Below are 20,840 nucleotides of genomic sequence, written 5' to 3'. Positions count from 1 at the left end.
CATCTTTAATTTATCCAGCCATTAACCTTATTTATTTTAAATTTAAAACATTTATGGCCTGGGTTTCCAAGAAAATATCCATTTGTCAATAAATGGCAGTTCACAGTGGCCTAGCCACATCATCCACCACATCAAAATGGTCATATAAAGTGGCCAGTTACATTGTGGAATATCTGCAGCATGCATTTTCCTTGAAGTTAGAATCCCTGCCATAGAGAAGTGCAAACATATCAAATGCATTCAGTGTATGTTTGCCATGAACTCACAGATGATCACATGGGAATGATCACCACTGTTACCAGCCTTTGAGTTGAAAGTGGCATAGATTCATCCTGTTAAGTCTTTATGAAGAACAGCCATGAGTTTACTTTGCTACTTTTTTAAATCCTGCACATGGTAAATCCAAATTCTGTACCACTAAAAGCAAAGTTCTGCAATATGTATCAATCATACCATTTTACTCTAGTTATTTTGCATACTTCCCCCCTGCCATTTTTGCCTAATGTATTCAGGTTTTCTTCATTCCCGGAAGGGGCAAGTAACTGTGTGAGGCTCACCCCTTGAAAAGTTATTTAGCCATTCTAATGGTTTATCAGATGCAAAGAGGCATTGTTTACACTACTTCAAGCACATTGTTATGTGTTTCTTCACTTGTCTGAGCAGTGACATGTTCCAGGGGCAAGGCTTCTTGGAAAAGCACACTGGTGGCTTATGGTGTTTTGTACCCAGCATTATTTCATCCAATTAAATCTGCAACACACCCTGAATTGTCCAGGGGTTTCTCTTTCATGCCCTGAAACATCTTTTTATGTACTGAAGATGTAGCCTGAAAAAAGGCTACATGGAACTCAAAAACTTGCTCACTATTCTGTAATACTTTCACTGGTCCTAAGGTATTATGAAACAGTTGTTTATGAAGTGTTTAGTAGAGAACATGGCTACTTACGATCTCTCAGCATGTGCTCACTCTCTCCCTGTTCCAAACTCTGTCAGTTTTTCCACATAAACCAGAAGTCTGGTGTCATCTTAAAGACTAACAATATATATTTCAATACAAGCTTTTGTGAGTCACAAGCTGCTTATTTCTTCATACTAGGAATTCTGCCTATGGAAAACTTTCCCCACTAGGGTTGCCAAGTCCAATTCAAGAAATATCTGGGGACTTTGGGGGTGGAGCCAGGAACAAGGTTGTGACAAGCACAATTGAATTCCAAAGGGAATTCTGGCCATCACATTTAAAGGAACTGCATACCTTTTAAATGCCTTCCTTCTATTAGAAATAATGGATAGGGGCACCGTCTTTTGGGGCTTATACAATCCTTTTGAAACTTGGAAGGTGTTTTTAGGGGAGGCATTACACGCTATGCTGAAACTTTGGTGCCTCTACCTCAAAAAATAGCCTCCCAGAGCCTCAGATACCCGTGGTTCAATTCTCCATTATACCCTATGGGAATCTGACTCCATAGGGAATAATAGAGTGCCCAGCAGCCATCGCCCCCCCCCTTCTTCCTGATGAAGGTGTTTTTGGGGAGGCATTACACGCTATGCTGAAACTTTGGTGCCTCTACCTCAAAAAATAGCCTCCCAGAGCCTCAGATACCCGTGGTTCAATTCTCCATTATACCCTATGGGAATCTGACTCCATAGGGAATAATAGAGTGCCCAGCAGCCATCGCCCCCCCCTTCTTCCTGATGACCCTGAAGCAAAACAGCTGTAAAACTATCTTCTGGAGAGTATCTCCTGACAGTTCCCATTGAAAAAACATCAAGAGGAAGCAGAGGGAAACCTGTATTAGTCTCTTGTAGAAAAATCACACAGAAATCCAGTGGCACCTTAAAGACAAACAAAACTTATTTCAGCATGCCAACCAGTGGTGTGCAGTGGTTGGAGTGCTAGACTATGATCTATCTGGGAGACCCGGCTTTATGTCCTCACTCTGCAATGGAAGCTCACTGGGAGAACATGGCCAGTCTTTTGCAGGCACACCTACTTCACAGGGGTGTTATGAAAATAAAATAGCAGGGCAGAATGATGTTGTAAACTGCTTTGGGTCCCCACTGGAAAGAAAAGAAGAGTATAAGTATCTAAATAAATAAGGCTTTTGTGAGTCAGGGCTCACTTCATCAGAGGAATGGCGTGTGCATCCATAGGAAATATTTTTAATAAACGTTAAAGGAAGAACCACTCCCAACTGTAAATAGCTGGGAAGATATGAGGAATGAAAAATATCTAGGAGCCTTGTGAGACATGATAAGCAAAACTAATTAACATCCATAAAGGGTGGGTTATGCTGAGCTATTAGCACTTACAGTGAGGAAACCCAAGTCATTATTCAAGCCTGGGGGAGAGTGTTAAATCTCTTGATGAAATCAAATTCAGCAATTTTGCATTGGATTTCCCAATTGAAGTTCTTTTTTGATAGAACAGTAACCTTTAAATCATCAACAATATCTCCTGGAAGATTAATATCCCCTTCACTGCTTTTTAGATACTGTGATTTTTAATGTCAAACTTGTGTCCATTTCTTTTAGAATCTCTCATTTGTCCAGCATAGAGAGAAGGGCATTGTTGAAAGAGCGGGATATAAATCTAAAAATGAAATTAAAATTAAAGTATGGCATATATTAAATTAGCAGATGAGCAAGTGGATGAGTCCAAGATGGTACAGCTGTGATATTGTCTAAGCCTGTACAGGAAGCAACATTTATTGGACCGTATTCTCCCTTGGCTTGTGTCTTTATTGGATGGTCCATTGATCTTGGTGACAGATTGTTACAGATTGACATGTAGGGCTGCCAGCCCCAAGCTAACACTCAGAAGGAATTTGGGGGAGGGGGAGTACCTAAATGATCAGCATCATGCCAAAGTTATCATGCTACTTCTAACATCATCATACAGCAGTGTGTGTAGTGTACCCAGGAGATCCTAAGATTGCCTGGCAGCCAGTTCTAGATCTTTTAGTGCTATGCACCACTAGGTGATGAGTTAGATTTGTTTTTTTAAGACAAGAGATATTTCAGAGGTGGTTTGCCATAGCCTGCCTCTGTGTCACAACCCTGGTATTGCTTGGAGGCTGCCCATCTAAATACTCGCCGTTGCTGACCCTGCTTAGTGTCCAAGATCTGATGAAATCAGGGTAGCCTGGGCTACCCAGGACAGGGCTCCTGCCAGCACAAACCAGAGGTGATGTCACTTTATCAGTGTGATGCCATCACTTCCAGTTTTTGCTGGAAGACTTAGTGATGTCAGTGTGATGCTGATTCTTCCTTCTCTCCCTGCCATTTTACTCCTACAACTTTAAAGGCTGTCTGTAAGGAAGGAAAGATGTGTCACCCAAGACCTAGAAAAGAGAAATATCCCTATTTGGAATAGGCTGCAGGTCACTGATGATGTATTAGACTGGTATGGGCTGCAGGTGTTCTTTGGACCTGTCGTGTAGCAGAATATTTCTGGGTACCAGTCTGGCTTTGAAGTTATTCCAGCATAAGCTTTCATGAGCTCACTTCATCTGATGCATGACATATACATGAGAGATACTTACACCTGAAGTTACAAACAATGGAATGGTGGCCCTCTATTGCACTCAGGGGTAGTCCTTACCCATTCTGAACAGATGGGTTTCCCTTTGGTTGCTTTTTCTTATTGGCCTCTCTAACATCTCTTTGCTCTCACCTGTATCTATCGCCTATGGCTGTACACACCATGCATTTGATGAAATGAGTTCTGGCTCACAAAAAAGTTGGGCTGAAATAAAATTTTGTGAGTTTTAAGGTACCACTGCACTTGTTTGACTGAAAGGATCCTCAAATTTAAACACCATTTTTGGGTCAATAATTCAAGCCCCTAACTCCCATCAGTTGTACCACTTCAATGGTAAGAGTTACTCAGTAGCTTCACACATGTCCCCAGTCATGGGAGCTAGGATCTTTGTTGTTTTTTAAAAAAACCTTTTAAAATATTCACTTATTTATTTATGTATCATCATTCTCCCCAACAGAGCCCCAAGCAGCTCACACTGTTCTTTTTTTCTCCCATTTTCTGAAAATAAAATAAATTCTGTATTCAGTAACAGATTTTGACCATTTCCATGCCTCAAAGGCCTGTGTGTGCTGTTTGAGCAATGTCAAAATACTGTGACATTGATATACACTTGAAAGTCATTAGATAAATGCTAAAACATTCAGGACTAGAGTCCACGAATGGTCATGCTACAATAAAAACCTGTTGGTCATCAAGATACCCTTATATTCATCTTTATTTTTGATGGAAAAGCCTAACACGACTGTTACTCTGGAATTATAAATGCAAAGTAGCTGGTGATCCATTCCCCAAATGCGCTTCATATGACAGGGCAGCATCTATTCAGGAGATCAGAGCAAACTTGGGAAACGCCTGTGAAACTTGAGAGCTGCAACCCGGCGCACAATCATGTACCAGGAAGTCAACACCACTAAATTTACTATTTTCCTATACAGAACATGATCAGATGGTGCAGGGAACGGCACGATGTCTCTCTCGCCTCCCGCCCCCCCCCTTCCCTATTAGCCCGCGCTTTTGATAGGAAAAAGGAAGTCCCTCCCTAGCTGGGCCAAAGAGTCGTTCGCAGCCCTAGTTGCACCTCAAGCCCCTTCGGCTGAATTCGGATTTTGCTGCAGCTTCACGCCGAGCACCTTGGGCGAGCTGAGTCGCCGAGGAGGCTGAGGGCGGGGCGCTCTGCCTCCTTCCTTTCCCCAGAGTCTTGGCGGGCGGGGAGAGCAGCGGCCGGAGTTGCTTGTGCCTGCTGTAACGCGCCGCTCGCCCCCCAGCAGCAGAGCCCGGGCACGGCTGTTCGAGCCCAGCGCGGCACGTGATCCGCCACGCTGGGCCAGTGGGACGCTCCGCGGGGCGAGCACCTGGAGGCGGCGGCCAGGCTCCGCCTCTCCCGAACCGGGCGGGGAGCTCAGTTAGCGCCGGGGCTCTTGACCCGAGGAGGCTGCGGCTAGTGGCGGGCGACCAGGGGAGACGGCTTTTGGAGGAGGGCGTTTCTGGTAACTCGGTATGGCTTTTGGGAAGAGCCAGAAAGATCCCTTCGGCACCGCTGTGGGCCACCTGATAGGTAAGCGGTCCGCCGCCTGACATCCCCGCCGCTTCTCCCTTCAGCGGGCTTGCCCTGAACTTCTCCGATCGGGAAACTCTAAAACGACCGTCTTACATGAGAAAAAAAAAGGGGGGGGGAATCCTATGAATAACACTCCAGTTTTCTGAGAAGCCAATGGTTTTCTTATTTATTAATTGTATTTTAAAATTCCGTTTTCTTTTCGCCCTTCCACAAGGAACTTGGGTAGCGCCTCTGGTTCTCTTTGTCACTCTTTTATCCTCCAAACAACTCTTGTGAGTTGTTAGGCTGAGAGAGAAATGGACTGTCTCAAGGTCCCCAAAGAAGTTGCTGTGGGGATTTGAACTCATTTCTTCCCGGGCCTAGCTGTAATCACATTGGTTTCTGAAGACTTCTAGCCCGCTTTTGATGTTGTCAAGGCACTCCAGGTAGCAGTAACCCAGCTGCTACTGTTGGTCTCTTCAGGGATGATAGTCTCCAGCCAACTCTGCCATGGCTCTGTGTTCTTGTTTACCATTACTGGGCCAACCAGGGTGTTTTTCCCACCTGGCAAGATTCCTACTTTTTTTTAACAGTAGCGTGATGGGGAAATATTTCATTGGAAGCAGCTTTCCCTGTTAGTGTAAGATGCATGCTAAACTTATTACAGGCGAAGCATAGGTGCCTTGCCAGAAGGAAAAAAAACAAAAACAAACCCCTTATCAGTAGCAAGCAAGGGCATTGAGGTCAGCAAAGAACATCAGCCAGCAGTTCAGGATCTGAGAGCTGCTGTGCTTAGCACTTCTGTACGGGATATGGAAAGACAAAATGGGGAATGCAGTTTCAACATTTCTGATCTGTGCAGTTCCAGTGCTCAGGATGCACTGGGTGTGCTGCCTTGAGCCCCCAATATGACTGATGGAGAGCAGGGAATATTGCTGGTGGGGGGAGATTGGCACTCCTGTTTGTGTGCCATAGAAAATGAACCCGCAGAATGGGGATCTGCCATCTGACATAGTTCAAAGATCAACAACTTTCAGTCAATTGGTGACCATTTAACAACTTCCTCCTTAGACCTTTTGACTAATTAATTAGGAATAACTGCCGCTATTCATTTATCTGTCTCTCATCATTAAATTTTTATCTGATTCAGCTTCAATGAATTCAGGGTAGAGTACGTGGTTCTCTGGGTTTTTTCTGCATTTTTAAAGCCTGTGAGATAGGTGAGGCTGGGAGAGAAAGAGAGTGCAAATGGGCCAAAATTGTTGTGAGGGGTAGCGGGCTGAGAGGGGATTTGAACCCTGATCTCCTCAGTCTGGCGTGCTAACCATCAAATGACATTGCCTCTCACTGAGCCTTGTGTATTCACAACTAATGTTTGTTAGAATCCCCACTTCTCACATATTGAACAAGATAGTTTTGCTCCTCTTTAACCCCCTTGAGTAATAAATAAAATATTTAAAATGTTGTCTTTTAAGATGTGTTTTATTAATATTGTAAGCCACTTTGAGCTCTGTGAGGAAGAAAGGTGACTAATAAATATTTTCAATAAGTATGATAAAGATGATTAAAGATTGTAAAGTTCTTGTCATTTTCTGGTCTTGTCCATAAGCAGACCTGTCCAGATTTTTACTAATGAATTATCTGAGGCAAGGTTCATTGCCTTTCATAGTTGCTCAAATAGCTTTCTAGTTTTATGGATATATTTTTTTCATTTATACCTTACCTTTCTCTCCAGTGGAGACACATATAAGCCTGGATCATTCCCCTCATCTTTATTTTATCCTCACAATAAACCTGTGAAGTATGTTAGGCTGAGCATATATGACAGGCCGATGGTCACCCAGCAAGCTTCTTTGGGGGAGTGGGGATTTGAACCTGGTTCCCAGGACCTAGTCTGACACGCTAACAAGTACACTACTCTGGCTCTCACTCCTCTTTGACAAGCTGCTCTTGCCTAAATTTGCTCAAGAAATAGTCTGTCAAAATCTGAATCCTGCCCATCCTCTGAACAGTTTAGGGCAGTGTATATGGATTTCTCCATATCCATTTAATCTTCACAATAGCAGTGTGGGATTGGTTAGGCTGAAAGAGAATGGCTGTGGGACAGCCTGTGAGATTCATGACTGAGGTTTTGAACTCAGAACTCCCTGGTCCTAGGCCAGCACTAAGCTTGGCACTACTTCTAGTCATCCTAATTCCAGGAATACTTTCCTGGGAATAAGCTCCATAGAGTAACGTGAGACTTACTTCCAGAGCCAACTCCCCCAAATGTTCACTTGCAGGTGTTTGGTGCCCCTTCCCAAAGCTTCCATGCCTGTGTGCATCCTCTAACCCAGTGGTCCCCAACCTTTTTGGCACCCGGGACCGGTTTTGTGGAAGACAATTTTTCCATGTACCGGGGGGTTGGGGGGATGGTTTTGGGATGATACAATTGTGCACTTTATTTCTATTAGTTTGGTGTGGTGGTTAAATGTGCAGACTTTTATCTGGGAGAACTAGGTTTGATTTCCCACTCCTCCATTTGCAGCTGCCATAGCTCTCACAAGAAGTGTCCTTGAAAGGGCAGCTTCTGGGAGAGCTCTCTCAGTCCCACCCACCTCACAGGGTGTCTGTTGTTGGGGGAGGAAGGTAAAGGAGATTGTGAGCCGCTCTGAGACGCTGAAATTTGGAGTGGAGGGCAGGCTTTAAATCCAATGTTGCCTTCTTTTTTTTCTGACTACATTGTAATATATAATGAAATAATTATATAACTCACAGCCCAGTTGCTAACAGGCCATGGACCAGTAGCGATCCACGGCCCAGGGGTTGGGGACCCTTGCTCTAACCTGCTTTGGTGTGTCATAGAACCCGAATGGTGAGAAGCCACTTCAACTAACCTGATGTCAGTTGGACTTACTAGGCTTAAACCATTCCTGCTGGATGCTCATCTGGGCCTTTGTTTCCAGGGAGGCTTTGGTCAGTTTCCCAGAGGCTTTGGTCAATTTTGAAACCTGATTGCCTTAAATCAGAACTCTCCTCCTGAGTAATTTGAAAGGAATAAAAAAAGCATTTTATGTTTTCCTCTGTTAGTGGCTTGTGTCTGCATTTTGTTGTGACTTTTTATGTGAAAGAACCCTTTTTGCCCCCTTCTGCAGAAAAAGCCACTTTTGGAACACTGCAGACAGAAGAGTGGGGACAGTTCATGCACATCTGTGATATTATTAATACGACTGAAGAAGGGTAAGTGTCTTAATGTTCTTTGGAAAGTTGCTTTCCAGGGAACACAGGCTCCCTGATCATCCATCCGGTATGAAAAATTGGGAGACTTTGTACTGAGATAAAGAAATTCTCGGTAGACTTTTGTCACCTCCTGCTTTGCTGTCTAATCTTGTAAAACAAACTCTGAGCTGCATTTCAGTATTTAGGACAGCCTCTTATGAAGGCAGGAGTGGGGCGGTTCTGCTGCTGTCTAAATTAAAGTAGCGACTGGACAGGAAGGTAATGTGAGGATTTAAGAAGGGACATTGTGCAATCTGAGCGAGTGCTAAGAGGCAAGGAGGTTTATGTTGCTAAAAAGCTGCACCTGCTGCTTCCTGCATATTATGGTATGGCTGCTGGGGATGGTTAAAAATGTTGTCTAGTATTCTGCAGAGGCAAGCCCCAGAGATTTGCAGCCAATCCTGGGTTCCTGGGCCACTGTTGGAGATGCACATTACATATATGTGTACAGTTTTAACAGGTAACATGTGAAGCCCGGGAGCTCATGGTTCATCATTACTGACCCATAATTTGTCCTCCTGGATGCGCTGTAATCACCAGCAGGAACTTCTGCATTGGAAATCAGATGTCCCTGGAAACTGAGATCAAATAGAGGATGTAATACACAGTGAACAAATATCTGTATAAAATGAACAGTGAAGTAGTGTATTCAACTGTTTCCGTGGTGTTCAGTTGGCAAACATATGCAGTATTTACTTTCTTAAATCCTTAGGTATATTTGATTATTATGAAATGTTGAAATGTATTCTGTATAATTTAATATATACAATTATGCCTTTTTGGCATACTTGCTTTTTTTCTTTTGAAACAATAATTACAACTATGGAACTGCAGGATGCAGCACAGCAACGTGCCTAAGTATATCTTAGTTTTTGCCAGTTAGGAAAAAAAAATATGGAAGTTGTAGATGGAAACTTTCTCCTTTCTTGCTCTCAGCAAGAAAGGTGGTTTTATTATCAGTTTGTATAAACAGCATTGTTGTGTACAAGCAGAAACATATGTGGTGCAATGTCACTTCCAGGGTCACAAAAGCAAAAGAATAATTATGGGATTACAGTTGAAATACACTACGAGACACAAAACATAACTGTGATATATATAGACTACTATACTTTTACTTATGAATTTCACAAAAATAGACATAAACAATTTTCCATTTACAGCAGAGCTCATTGTTGTTTAGTCATACAGTATCCAATTAACTAGTTACAATAATAGACGCGTTTTGTGTTGCCACTTCATCAGTATTGTTAATGTCGTCTTGTTGAACTGTATGTAGTGAAGGAGTAAGCCAGTATCTTTTTTTAAAAAAAACAAAACATGTGCAAAGCCTTCCCTCTCATTGCTGGCCAAAACACTCTCCATGAAGGAACCACTCATTGTTGCAATATACTTTTCTTATATGGAGCAGCCAGTCATTTCTCTTTTATCTGGAACAAAGCTTTCACTTCTAAAGTTGGCATAATGCTCTCAACATGCAAGCAATGCAGCAGTGAGACCCCATGGTCATACCAGAATGACATGGTCGTGTCAGCACTCCACATATTTACATCTCTCTGCCCCTCTCCACTACCTGCCATTTGCCAGAGCTAAGCTGGCAACCCTATGCAAAACAAAGGCTGCAGCCCTACAGGCATTCATGTTGAGTAACATGAGACTTACTTCTGAGTTGGCCCACATAGGCTTTCTCTCAATGGCGTATCAGAGAATGAACATCTCCGTAACATAGTTACAAGGAAGCAATACTTGTGGATGTTCAGTTAAACTTCATAAAAACATGGAATCGTTCAAATGCATATCTTCAAAATATACTCTATTACGGTAGCTGTAATGGGGGAAATAGACATCCTGCGCTCATGTTTGTTTGTTTTCTGTACCAGTGAAATAGGTATAGCTTTGAAAATAGTACTTTTTCTCTTCTCAGAATCAGTCTTTAAAAAGATGTAATTTCAAAGGGGAAGCCATGTCATCAATTGAGGGCAGAAAAACAAAGAGGAGTCCTGTGGCACCTTAACAACAGACCACATTTCCATAATGGCATAAACTCTACCCTGTAAAAGTTTATGCTGGAATAAAATTTTGATAGCCTTCAAGTTGTTGCAATACTCCTGTTTAATAAAACAACTGTACCTTCTTACTTTGAACTTAATAGACTTCAGAAAATGGAAGGCAGGCCTCAGATTCAGTGGGAGCTCACAGGAGCACAGCTCCTAAACCTTTCTGAGAGTTCCACCTCCTCCTGAGAGTTCCACCTTCTTGTCCATTGAATAGTAGGTGCAGCTGCATAACAATCCCTGGATGAGCTCCACCACCTATTTTTCTACAAAATGAGCCCTGACGGAAGGTATGGATGAAGCAAAACAAACTTCTCAACTGTTGCTCAGGTTAATCCCCTCCCCACACTGCTGATGGTGTACTTTTGAACACTCATTGGTTTATTTCGCCTGATGGAAAGGATGAGGGAGCTGAGGCAAGTTGGAAGCAGCAAGGTTAGCCAAAGACTACTCTCTTCCATCCATTGTCTTTGCCACCAACTGCAGAAAATGCTATCAGACTCTCAGACAGCAATTGTACCTCCCTAGGAAATGAAGCCACAAGAAAAAGGTGTTGAGAAGAGTGAAATTGGTGTGCAGGTGTCTTTTGGGTGCATGCAGGGGGGGTTGGTAGAAAAAGCCCAGCAGGAACTCATTTTCATATTAGGCCACTCCCCTGATGTCACCATTGTTCCACATAGTACTCTATAGGAAAAGCCCAGCGGGAACTCATTTGCTTATTAGGCCACATCCCCTGACACTAAGGCAGCTGGAACTGCGTTCCTGCTCAGAAAAAAAGCCCTGGGTGCATGTGATGTTTCTGGACTGAAATTGTACAAGAGAATAAGAGTCCAGTAGCACCTTGACTAACAAAATCTGTGGTAGGGTATGCGCCTTAAAGACTAACAAAATGTATGGTAGGGTATGAGCTTTCGTGAGTCATTGCTCACTTCTTTAGATACAGCACAGTGGAGGCAGGGGGAGAAGAATCAGTGTGACTTGCACTATTTGAAACTGACAACTAGTCACAATCCTGAAGAAGTGAGCAATGACTCACGAAAGCTCAAAATGTCACACATTTAGTTCGTTTTTAAGGTGTGACTTGGCTCTTGCTCTTTTCTACTGCTACAGACAGATTAACACAGCTTGGACTGAAATTATATCTGCTTGGAAATTGTCACTTGCAAAGTTGCTCTCAACAAGGCAGCGAATACCTCTCTACCAGATAAGAGTACAAAATCACGTAGCTGAAGGCTGGTGTCTTGCATTGTATACAGCAAAGTAGTAGTGCTTTCTGTGCCTTGATCCTAATGGTTAATTTAGATGGTCCACTGAGATATCTACCGTTAACAGAAGAGTCATCAGTGACAGTATAACGGGGTAGCTTGCATTGTGATAAATCAAAGGTGCTGTTCTTTGAGAAACCTCTACTCCTGCAGCAGGCCATCTTTGCTGAAAGAGTCAGTGACTTTGCATGGCAGCCTGTGACAACTGGTGCCACCCAAATGTGGGGTGCTCTCTGTTCAAGTGCTCTCTGTTATGTTATGTTATTCCCTTAGGGAGTTGGAAACATAAGAAGAGCCAGTTTGGTGCAGTGGTTAAGTGCGTGGACTCTTATCTAGGAGAACTGAGTTTGATTCCCCACTCCTCCACCTGCACCTGCTGGAATGTCCTTGGGTCAGCCATTTCTATCACAGAGGTTGTCCTTGAAAGGGCAGCTGCTGTGAGAGCCCTCTCAGCCCCACCCACCTCACAGGGTGTCTGTTGTGGGGGGAGAAGATATGGAAGACTGTAAGCTGCTCCGAGTCTCTGATTCTGAGAGAAGGGCAGGGTATAAATCTGCAATTCTTCTTCTTATTGCACTGTTATTTTCCCCTGATCCCTTACGGTCAAAAAGCCTGTGCTGTACTTTAGTTTCGTTTCCTCTGCTGATTGTTGGCTGTTGGTGTTTGTTCAAGCAAAGCCCAGGAAAAGCCCCACTTTTGTCCCAACAAAGCCCAGGAAAAGCCGCCCTGAGCCTGCTTCGGTGGGGAGGGCGGGATACAAATCAAATCAATCAATAAATAATAAATAAAACTTTCAATCCGTCTGGCATAGTGTGCTTGTGGATCGTTACACTTCTTCCATGCCACTCCTGTCATGGCTTCCCATTGGGCCACCATCCAAAATTCCTCAGCCTGCTTTTCTCACGGTTGATGGAAGCACCCTCCCCCCCAAAAAATCACAGGAATTAAGTGGAACCTCCACAGTTAGAGGCAGTATACCTCTTAATACTGGAAGCAAACAGTGGGTGGGTGAATACTGTTGACTTCCAAATGGGCTTTCCAAAAGCATTTGACTTCAGTTGTTTGCAACCTCTTGCTAAATGGACCCCCAAAGCCTCAGACCCGCCCTACATTTCCTGCTCCAGTGCATCAGTCATTTGACCAGGTACAAACCGATGAACATATGAGATGCTCCAGAGCTGTCTCAGACCACCAGTGACCTGCAAAGGGGAAGGGTCTGAAACCCAGACCTCCTCCCCCCCCACAGTCAATTCCCCTGCCATTAATTCATCCACAACACAATCAAATTCTACCCAGCTTCTCCTTCACAGATTATTGTTTCCAAACAAATTCCCCTGTTGTTAATTGACCTCTAAAACCCCATCTCTGCTTGGCTTGCCTGGAGACATATCCTTCAGTTTTTCTCTTTAGCCAGCTAATACATTCTGGTCTATCTTTTTCTCACTTTAAAAAGCTGACAGCCCAAAAGGTAAGGAAGAAGGGCAGCTGTTGTCTGAAGTGGCAGGCACCCAGATCTAGCCTGCCTCCCCCATTGGCACAATAAAGACATTTCTGCAGCAGTCAGTGACAAATCCTGAAAAACCTCTTTGTGTATTTGTCATATGATGATGTGTTGATGCCTGTAGTGGAGAGACCTGTGTATCACCTGGAGAGGAAAAAAGGTAACCAAGGAAAAGCAACACTCACCTCAGAAGTTAATGTGGGATTTTTCCTCTTGTCTTGTGCACCCTGTGAAAGAAGCATAATCAGCAGTAATCATCCAATTATTGTTTGCCAAATAACTTACACTATTGGGATGGTGGGATATACTCAGGGCAATTCTGAGGATTGCCTTTCCTTATCCCCCCCCCCATCTGCATTTCCCCCCCCTCCCCCAAGAATGATTGCTGACGTGGAATCACGATGATCACAGTTTGGGGCGTTAAATACAAAATTAAGTTTCCACTTCTTGTGGTTGTGCTAAGACATTATTGAAATATTGATTTAACAGCCAGTTTATGAAGCAGAATTGTTTTCCTAAACTGCATAAGGAAGAAGGCGTTGCCAGCTGCAGTGCACTTTCACAAAAAACACCCCTTTCTGCAAATAGAAATTTAATGTATCAAAATGCTAGCTTTAAGAACATAAGAAGAGTCTGCTGGATCAGACCAGTGATCCATCTAGTCCAGCATCCTGTGTCACACGGTAGTCAACCATTTCCTCTGGAGGGCTAACAGGGCATAAAAGCCAGGACCTTTGCCTCCTTGCTCTGGGATTCAGTGGTTAGTGTCTCTGAGTGTGGAGGTTCTTCTTCATCACCATGGCTAGTAGCCATTGATAGACTTATCCTCCATGAATCTATCTAATCCCCTTTTAAAGCTGTTTATTCCTGTGGCCATCATTACATCCTCTGGCAGGAAATTCCACATTTTCATCACACTTTGTGTAAAGTAGTATTTCCTTTTTCCATCCTGAACCTACTGCCCATCAGTTTCATTGGATGCCCCTTGAGTTCTGCTATTTTGGAAGAAATCTTCATCTTTGTCAATTCTCTGCATCCAGTGTATTGTTTTATAAACCTCTCTCATGTTCCCCCTTAGTTGTCTCTTTTATAAACTGAAAAGTCCCAGACTCTTCAGCCTTTCCTCATAGGAAAGGTGCTCCAACTCTCTAATCATCTTGGTTGTTCTCTTCAGTACTTTTCCCAGTTCTGCAGTGTCCTTTTGGTGATATACTGACTGGAACTGTACACAGAATTCCAAATGAGGCTGCACCATAGATCTATACAGGGGTATTGCAATATCTACTGTTTTATTCTCAATTCCTTTTCTAATAATCCTTAATGTAGAGTTTGCCTTTTTCACCCTATAGCAAACTGGGTTGATACTTTCAGTAAGCTATCCACTGGGACCCCAAGGTCTCTCCCCCTCTAATTCTCAGCAAGTTCAGATCCCATTAGCCTAGACTCGAAGTTGGGATTTGAGATTTTTTGGTCCCAATGTGCATCGTCTTATGCTTACCAACACTGAACTTCATCTGCCACATTGTTAACCACTCACCCAGTTTGTGGCAGTCCTCTTGGAGCTCTTCACAGCCAGCCTTGGTTTTCAACATCCTGAATAATCTTTTGTCTTCTGGAAACTTGGCCGTAATACTCCTCACCCAGATCATGATGAATACATTAAATAGCACCGGTCCCAAAACCGATCTTTGTGGGACCCCACTGCTTACATTTCTCCATTATAAGAACTGTCCATTGATTCCCAGGCTTTGCTTCCCATCATTTAACCAGTTTTTAATCCATAAGAGAACCCATTCTCTTATCCTATGACAGCTAAGTTTACTCAGGTGTCTTTGGTGAGGTACCTTGAAAGTACAGGTATATAATGCCTATCAGGTCACCATTGTCTACAGGGTTGTCAAACATGCGTCCTGAGGGCCGAATCAGGCCCCCATAGGGCTCTTATCAGTCCCCCGAGCAACTGGCTCTTGTCTGCTTCCTTCTCCCTATATCTTGCTTCCTTCTGCATCTCAGCTTGCTTTGCAAGTCTTGGTCAATCGCACAGGAGCTACAGAGCAAAACCTTGATTTTCTCCTTTGGTTGAGGCACTTCCCCCTCCTGGTCCCCTGGGAAGGGAGGGAAAGAGGCAGAGCTTCCTTTGCCCAGTTCCCTGGATCCCCTGGGAGAAATACAAAGAAAGCACCTTTAAGACCAACAAGTGTTAATGTCTTCAGCATGTTTTATTTTAAGGAGTTTTAAAAAAATCTTTAGTAATGTTAGCTCTGGGTTTAAAATGAGGGCATTAGTTTCTCAAGAGGTTTAATTTAAACATGTAACACACATATAAACATCATTCTAGTTTACCGTTAGAAAGGGAAAAAAAAGAATACATTCAAATATAGTGGAAGATGGGCTAGTATATGTAACGAGATAAACAAATCCTACGCCAAAGGATAAATGGTCACAAATCTGACATCAGGAATTACAGAACTAAGAAACCTGTGGGAGAACACTTTAACCTTCCAGAGCATTCTATGGGTGACCTTAAAGTAGCTGTTTTACTGTAAAGGAACTTCAAGAACAGAATGGAGAGAGAAATTGCTGAAACTAGGAACAAACACCTTCCCAGGACAGAACAGGGATATTGGTTTTTTTATCCCATTGTATATGCTAAACTCACTCTCACTGAGTATAGCTATATATCCACAGTATTCTAATGTATTTCTCTTTTAGAATAGTGTATCAGAATGTTTTTTTGTATTGACATACTCAAATAAGAGACATTGGCTGTTTATCTCATTATCCATCTTCCACTGTATCTGAATGTATTCTTTTTTTTCTTTCTAATGGCAAACTAGAATGATTTTTATGCGTGTGTTACATGTTTAAATTGAGAAACTAATGAGAAACTTGAGAAACTAATGCCCTCATTTTAAACCCAGAGCTAACATTACAACAGATAGTTATTTATGGCACTTCACACCTAATGACATCTGCTATTCTGACTTATATTGCCCCCTTATTGATGCAGCTCAGTTAACATAAACTAACGATCACCTGACCCCAAATTGTGCTTCTTTTAATCTGCTAACAAACATCTCCATGATTTTGCATAATAATTTGTTGCCCACTTTCTCTATATTTAGGACTGTTGGTCATTCCATCCTATTGTCTGATAGTGTGCTTCTAGCACACAAAAGCTTACATTCTGAATAAAACTTTTTTGCTCTTAAAGGTGAAACTTGATTCCTACTTTGTTCTGTTGCTTCAGATCAAGACAGCTGCCCACTTGGACAATTCTATCCTTGGTTACCTTTTCTACTAATTTACCTGGGACAGACATTAGTCTTTCTTCTTTATGTGTTACTTTTCCTTTTAAAGGGAGGGTCCCCCCCCCCCCCCCCGTGGAGGAGCATTCCGTCATCCAACCCTCACCCACTTGCTGCCTGAAATGATTTAGGCTAGGAGAAACTCTGCCAGTGTTGGTAAGGTATATAAACTCTGCCTGGATTTTCCAGTCCAGCCACTTCCATTGTTTTGAAGAAGATGGCATAACTTTTTATCCTCTCTCTGACTTGTTCATTTGACTTAAGTTTTAAAGATCAGCCTGCTTTCAAATCCCATACCAATTTTTGTAACCTCTGATTTGTATTGTCGAGTTTACTAACGTTCATGAAACCTGTTGTTTTAGGTAGATACTGCTTGGATATTTTATATAGAATGACCTGTTATTGGGTTGTAAAAAATCAGCTATTTTGATCATACACAGTCCATGGAATCTTGTGATTCTTAAAAAAAGGACATTGATTTGACATGTGTAATTGGACAGGTTCCTCCCAGTATCCAGCAAGACAAAGCTGAATGACTTATTCATCAAAATGGAAAAGTATCTAAATTCTCCAGTGTGTAGAGAAGAAGGTATTACAGTAGAAATATTCTACTCTTGACAATGGGAAGATTTTAATTTGAGTTTGTTTTTCAGTTCAGACCGTGGCCGAAAAGAGTGCGTGGCTCCTCTCTCCCTGACACTTCCTGGATGGGAAGGAAGTGCCAAGGAGGGAGGAGCCATGCACCCTTTTCGACTGTGGTCTGTTTGAGCTCCTTCCGGCTTGGCCTGGCGTGGAATGAGCTGCATGCCAATTTCCGGGCGATCGGCGGGGGCGGGGCAGAAGGGCTTTGAGCAGTATGAAACTGACCTGCGGCCCGAGGTGGGGAAGGGTAAGAGAAGGAGGCGCAGAGGCGTGTGACCCGGGGGAGGGAGGCGCAATGCGGGGGAAGGCACAGGGAGGCGCGGCCAGGGGTCTGGAGGCCCCGTGGACCGGTGTTGAGGGCTCCACGGCCTGGTGTCAGGTCACAACCCAACGCCAGTCTAAACCAAATAGTTCCTCTGTTCTGTTACAAAACTACTAATATCTAACTCAGATTCATATACTATCCTTTACCCTCTCAGAATGAAAAAAACAAAATGATAAGCCATAAGTTTCAGAACATTTTACTATGGCACTCCCAGGCAATTCAGTACTTTACAAGGATAGCAGACTTACTTCTGGGGTATCATAGAATCTACATGCAAGCATCCGTTCCCCCAAGAGTAAGCCATAATTTTAGGATGTAATCTGCATTAGTTTAGTTATTTAAGAAACACAGTGAGGAAAGGGGGAGGGTGACAACTAAAAATATGGCATTTTACAGTCCAAATTTTTGCTAGTGGAATGGAAGTTTCCCCTGCCCTCCCCCCCCCCCCCCAAAAAGCTACCTGTGACCAATGTAAAGCTGTTGGCAGGGGTCAGAAAACCCTTGCAGACAAAAAGTCATGCTGCAATGAAAAGGGGAATTAGGCAAGATCACTTCATCTGTTGGGGAGGGGCTGTGGCTGAAATGTAGAGCATCTGCTTTACATGCAGGTGGCCCCTGGTTTGATCCCCAGCATCTTCAGTTTAAAAGATCAAGTAATAGGTCATGTGGAGGAGTTCTGCCTGTGACCCTGGAGCGCTGCTGCCCGTCTGAGTAGATAATGTTAATCTTGATGTACCAAAGGTCTGATTTACTATAAGCCAGCTCCATGTGACCATTTGTGCCAAGTCATGTCATTTCATTTATTTAAAACATTTCTACACGGCCTGTCACTCATTTCAGGGTCCCCAAGATGGTGAACATCAAAACACTCCAAACATTAAGACATTTCAGATTGAAATATATATATATATATAAGTATAATGGAAACATGTACAACGTTCAAAGAGGGGTTTAATGAGGAAAGCCAAACAAAAGAAATATATTCATCTGCTGGCAGAAGCCAACGATAGAACACTATTTAAGAACATAAGAGAAGCCATATTGGATCAGGCCAGTAGCCCATCCAGTCCAACACTCTGTGTCACACAGTGGCCAAAAAAAACGCAGGTGCCATCAGTGGGGCCAGGACACTAGAAGCCCTCCCATTGCTTCTCCCTCCACCCTCAAACACCTAAGGCTGATTTTAAAAACAAACACAGCAATCCTACGTAGAATGGCTTCCTCCTTGCTTCCACTTCACCATTTACCCATACTTATTTATGGGTAAATAAATGTGTGCATGGCCACCCCCCAAAGTACATCCACCCAAGAGTCGGAATGCAGTTGTTGTCTACAAGCATGCTGAAAAATCGCATGGATTGCTCTGAAGCATCCTGTAATTAACACTGGATGAGAGCCAGGATGTTACTGTTAACACCCCTTGTCTTGCTTAATCTGCCATGGATTTTTTGATAGGGCAATCTTTGTGATTATGAGAGAGAACATTTAGGCTAGCCCTTTTTGTTTGCTTTTTAAACCAGCGAATGTGATTGTGAAAGCAGGGGTTGATGCCATAAAGTGTACCTTCTTTGGGTTCCACTGCATAGATGTAGATGCTAAGCATTGGTCTTGATGGATTCTCAAAGTAAGTAAATGGAGAATTCTGAAGGGATGAGCAGAAGAGAGAAAGCAGGAAGACTTTTGGCCTGGGATGAAACTTCTCAGATCTAGTCTATATATGCAGCTTGGTCAGGAAAAATAACACGTGGGTCCCTGTAATTCTCCTCTCAGGCTCTGCTCTCTGTGCCACCACCAGACAGACAGATAGATAGATAGTGTGTCCACTTGGCATGCTTCTCTTGTCTCTACCCACTCGCTTCCCCCCCCCCCCCAGCAGCAGCAGCAGTAGTGGCTCTCCCAGCTACCCACCTGATTCCTCTTCCCCCTCCTGCAGCTGTTCTCTAAGCACTCTAGCAGCGGCAGCAGGGCAGTCTGCAGAGCCTTCAGAGTTATCATGTTGGTGGCAGGGCCCCCAGAAACCACCACAATACCCATAAGACCACTTTTTTATTTTTTATTATTTTATTTACTTTCAATTTATATCCCACCCATTCCAAACGGACTCAGAGCGGTTGGTAAGTGCACTGCACACACAGAGAACACTTGCACTGGGGGATTTAACCCCCCATGTATTTTTAAATGTTTTTTTTTATTTTTCTGCAAACCTGGGGCTTCCCCTAAGTTTGCAGAAATCTCTTTTCTCAGTGTGGGCCTGATCCACAGATTTAGGTACTTCCAGATTTGCCCACGGAGGGAGGGAGGGAGGGAGGGAGGGAGGGAGGGAGATAGATAGATAGATAGATAGATAGATAGATAGATAGATAGATAGATAGATAGATAGATAGATAGATAGATAGATAGATAGATAGATATAGATTGTTTCACTCCTGTTGGATTTACATTCACTACTGGAATTGTCCACATTGGTGGGGGATCTGGTCTCATAGTTTACTGTTACTAGGTAAGTAAATGAATGCTTTTCTCTGGTTTTATTTTAGCCCCAAGGATGCAATCCGAGCATTAAAGAAAAGGCTGTCCAAAAACTGCAATCATGTTGAGATTCGTTTTACGCTGTCTGTAAGTACAACACATTTTTTCCATCAGAAAAGAGAATTTACAACAGCAGTAACGTTGGCATATGTGATGTACTGAAGGTCACAGGATTTTTCAGAATTGGCGCCTTAGAGTGAACTTATTTGAGTAGAAATGTCCCACAAACAGGGATGCTTATGTTGGTAGCACAGTAAGAAGCTTTCTGTTGCCTTGTGGCCCCAATTTTTGAAAATGAAATATGTAGTTCCTTAGACTTGGTTACCACCAGTGAGGGGAAAATCTATGAGGTTAGGGGCAGGATTTGGATGCAGAATGTGGGAATGAGTAAAGAGACAGAAACACTAGACCAGGGATGAACTCATTTATTATGAGGGACAGATTTGACATAAATAAGACTTTGTCAAGCTGGGCCATATGTGTCATAAAATGTAATGCCAGGTAGCACAGATATAAACTTTATAAAAGGGAATAGACAAACACAATTAAACATTTTTTTACTTAAAATAAAACATATTTAAAACATTAGCACACTTGCAATATTTTGTTTAACATTCTCTGATAACTGACACCTCTTACTCTGAATTATTGCATCAAAAACTGGAGACAGTGTCTGAGCTGTAGCTAGCTTGAATATGCTGTTCAGGTGTGCATCTGTAAGTTGCAAACCTACTTTTGATTTATTGACAGTCATTACAGAAATCTCATCATCAATGCTTTGTTCCTAAAACCCAGAGGAAAACATGAAATGGCTGGGCACTGTGAGCTTTTGTACATAAGTTGCTTTATGTGTTTATCTACAAAACTGTAATCTTCTCTA

General features: G+C 42.9%; 1 protein-coding gene across 1 annotated transcript in view; it reads left to right on the top strand.

Annotated features, from left to right (window-relative positions):
- The first annotated feature begins 4,900 nt into the window (after nt 1-4,900).
- TOM1L1 (target of myb1 like 1 membrane trafficking protein) overlaps nt 4,901-20,840 on the top strand; it is a 79,969-nt gene continuing 64,029 nt past the window's right edge. The window contains exons 1-3 of the mRNA XM_060253553.1: nt 4,901-5,096; nt 8,213-8,297; nt 19,969-20,047. Of these exons, the coding sequence (XP_060109536.1) occupies nt 5,039-5,096; nt 8,213-8,297; nt 19,969-20,047 (222 nt within the window). The 5' untranslated portion in view covers nt 4,901-5,038. The remainder of the gene's footprint in view (nt 5,097-8,212; nt 8,298-19,968; nt 20,048-20,840) is intronic.

The sequence above is a fragment of the Heteronotia binoei genome, chromosome 13 (assembly GCF_032191835.1).
Source record: "Heteronotia binoei isolate CCM8104 ecotype False Entrance Well chromosome 13, APGP_CSIRO_Hbin_v1, whole genome shotgun sequence".
Taxonomy (NCBI): domain Eukaryota; kingdom Metazoa; phylum Chordata; class Lepidosauria; order Squamata; family Gekkonidae; genus Heteronotia; species Heteronotia binoei.
This window is presented reverse-complemented; position numbering and strand designations above follow the sequence as displayed.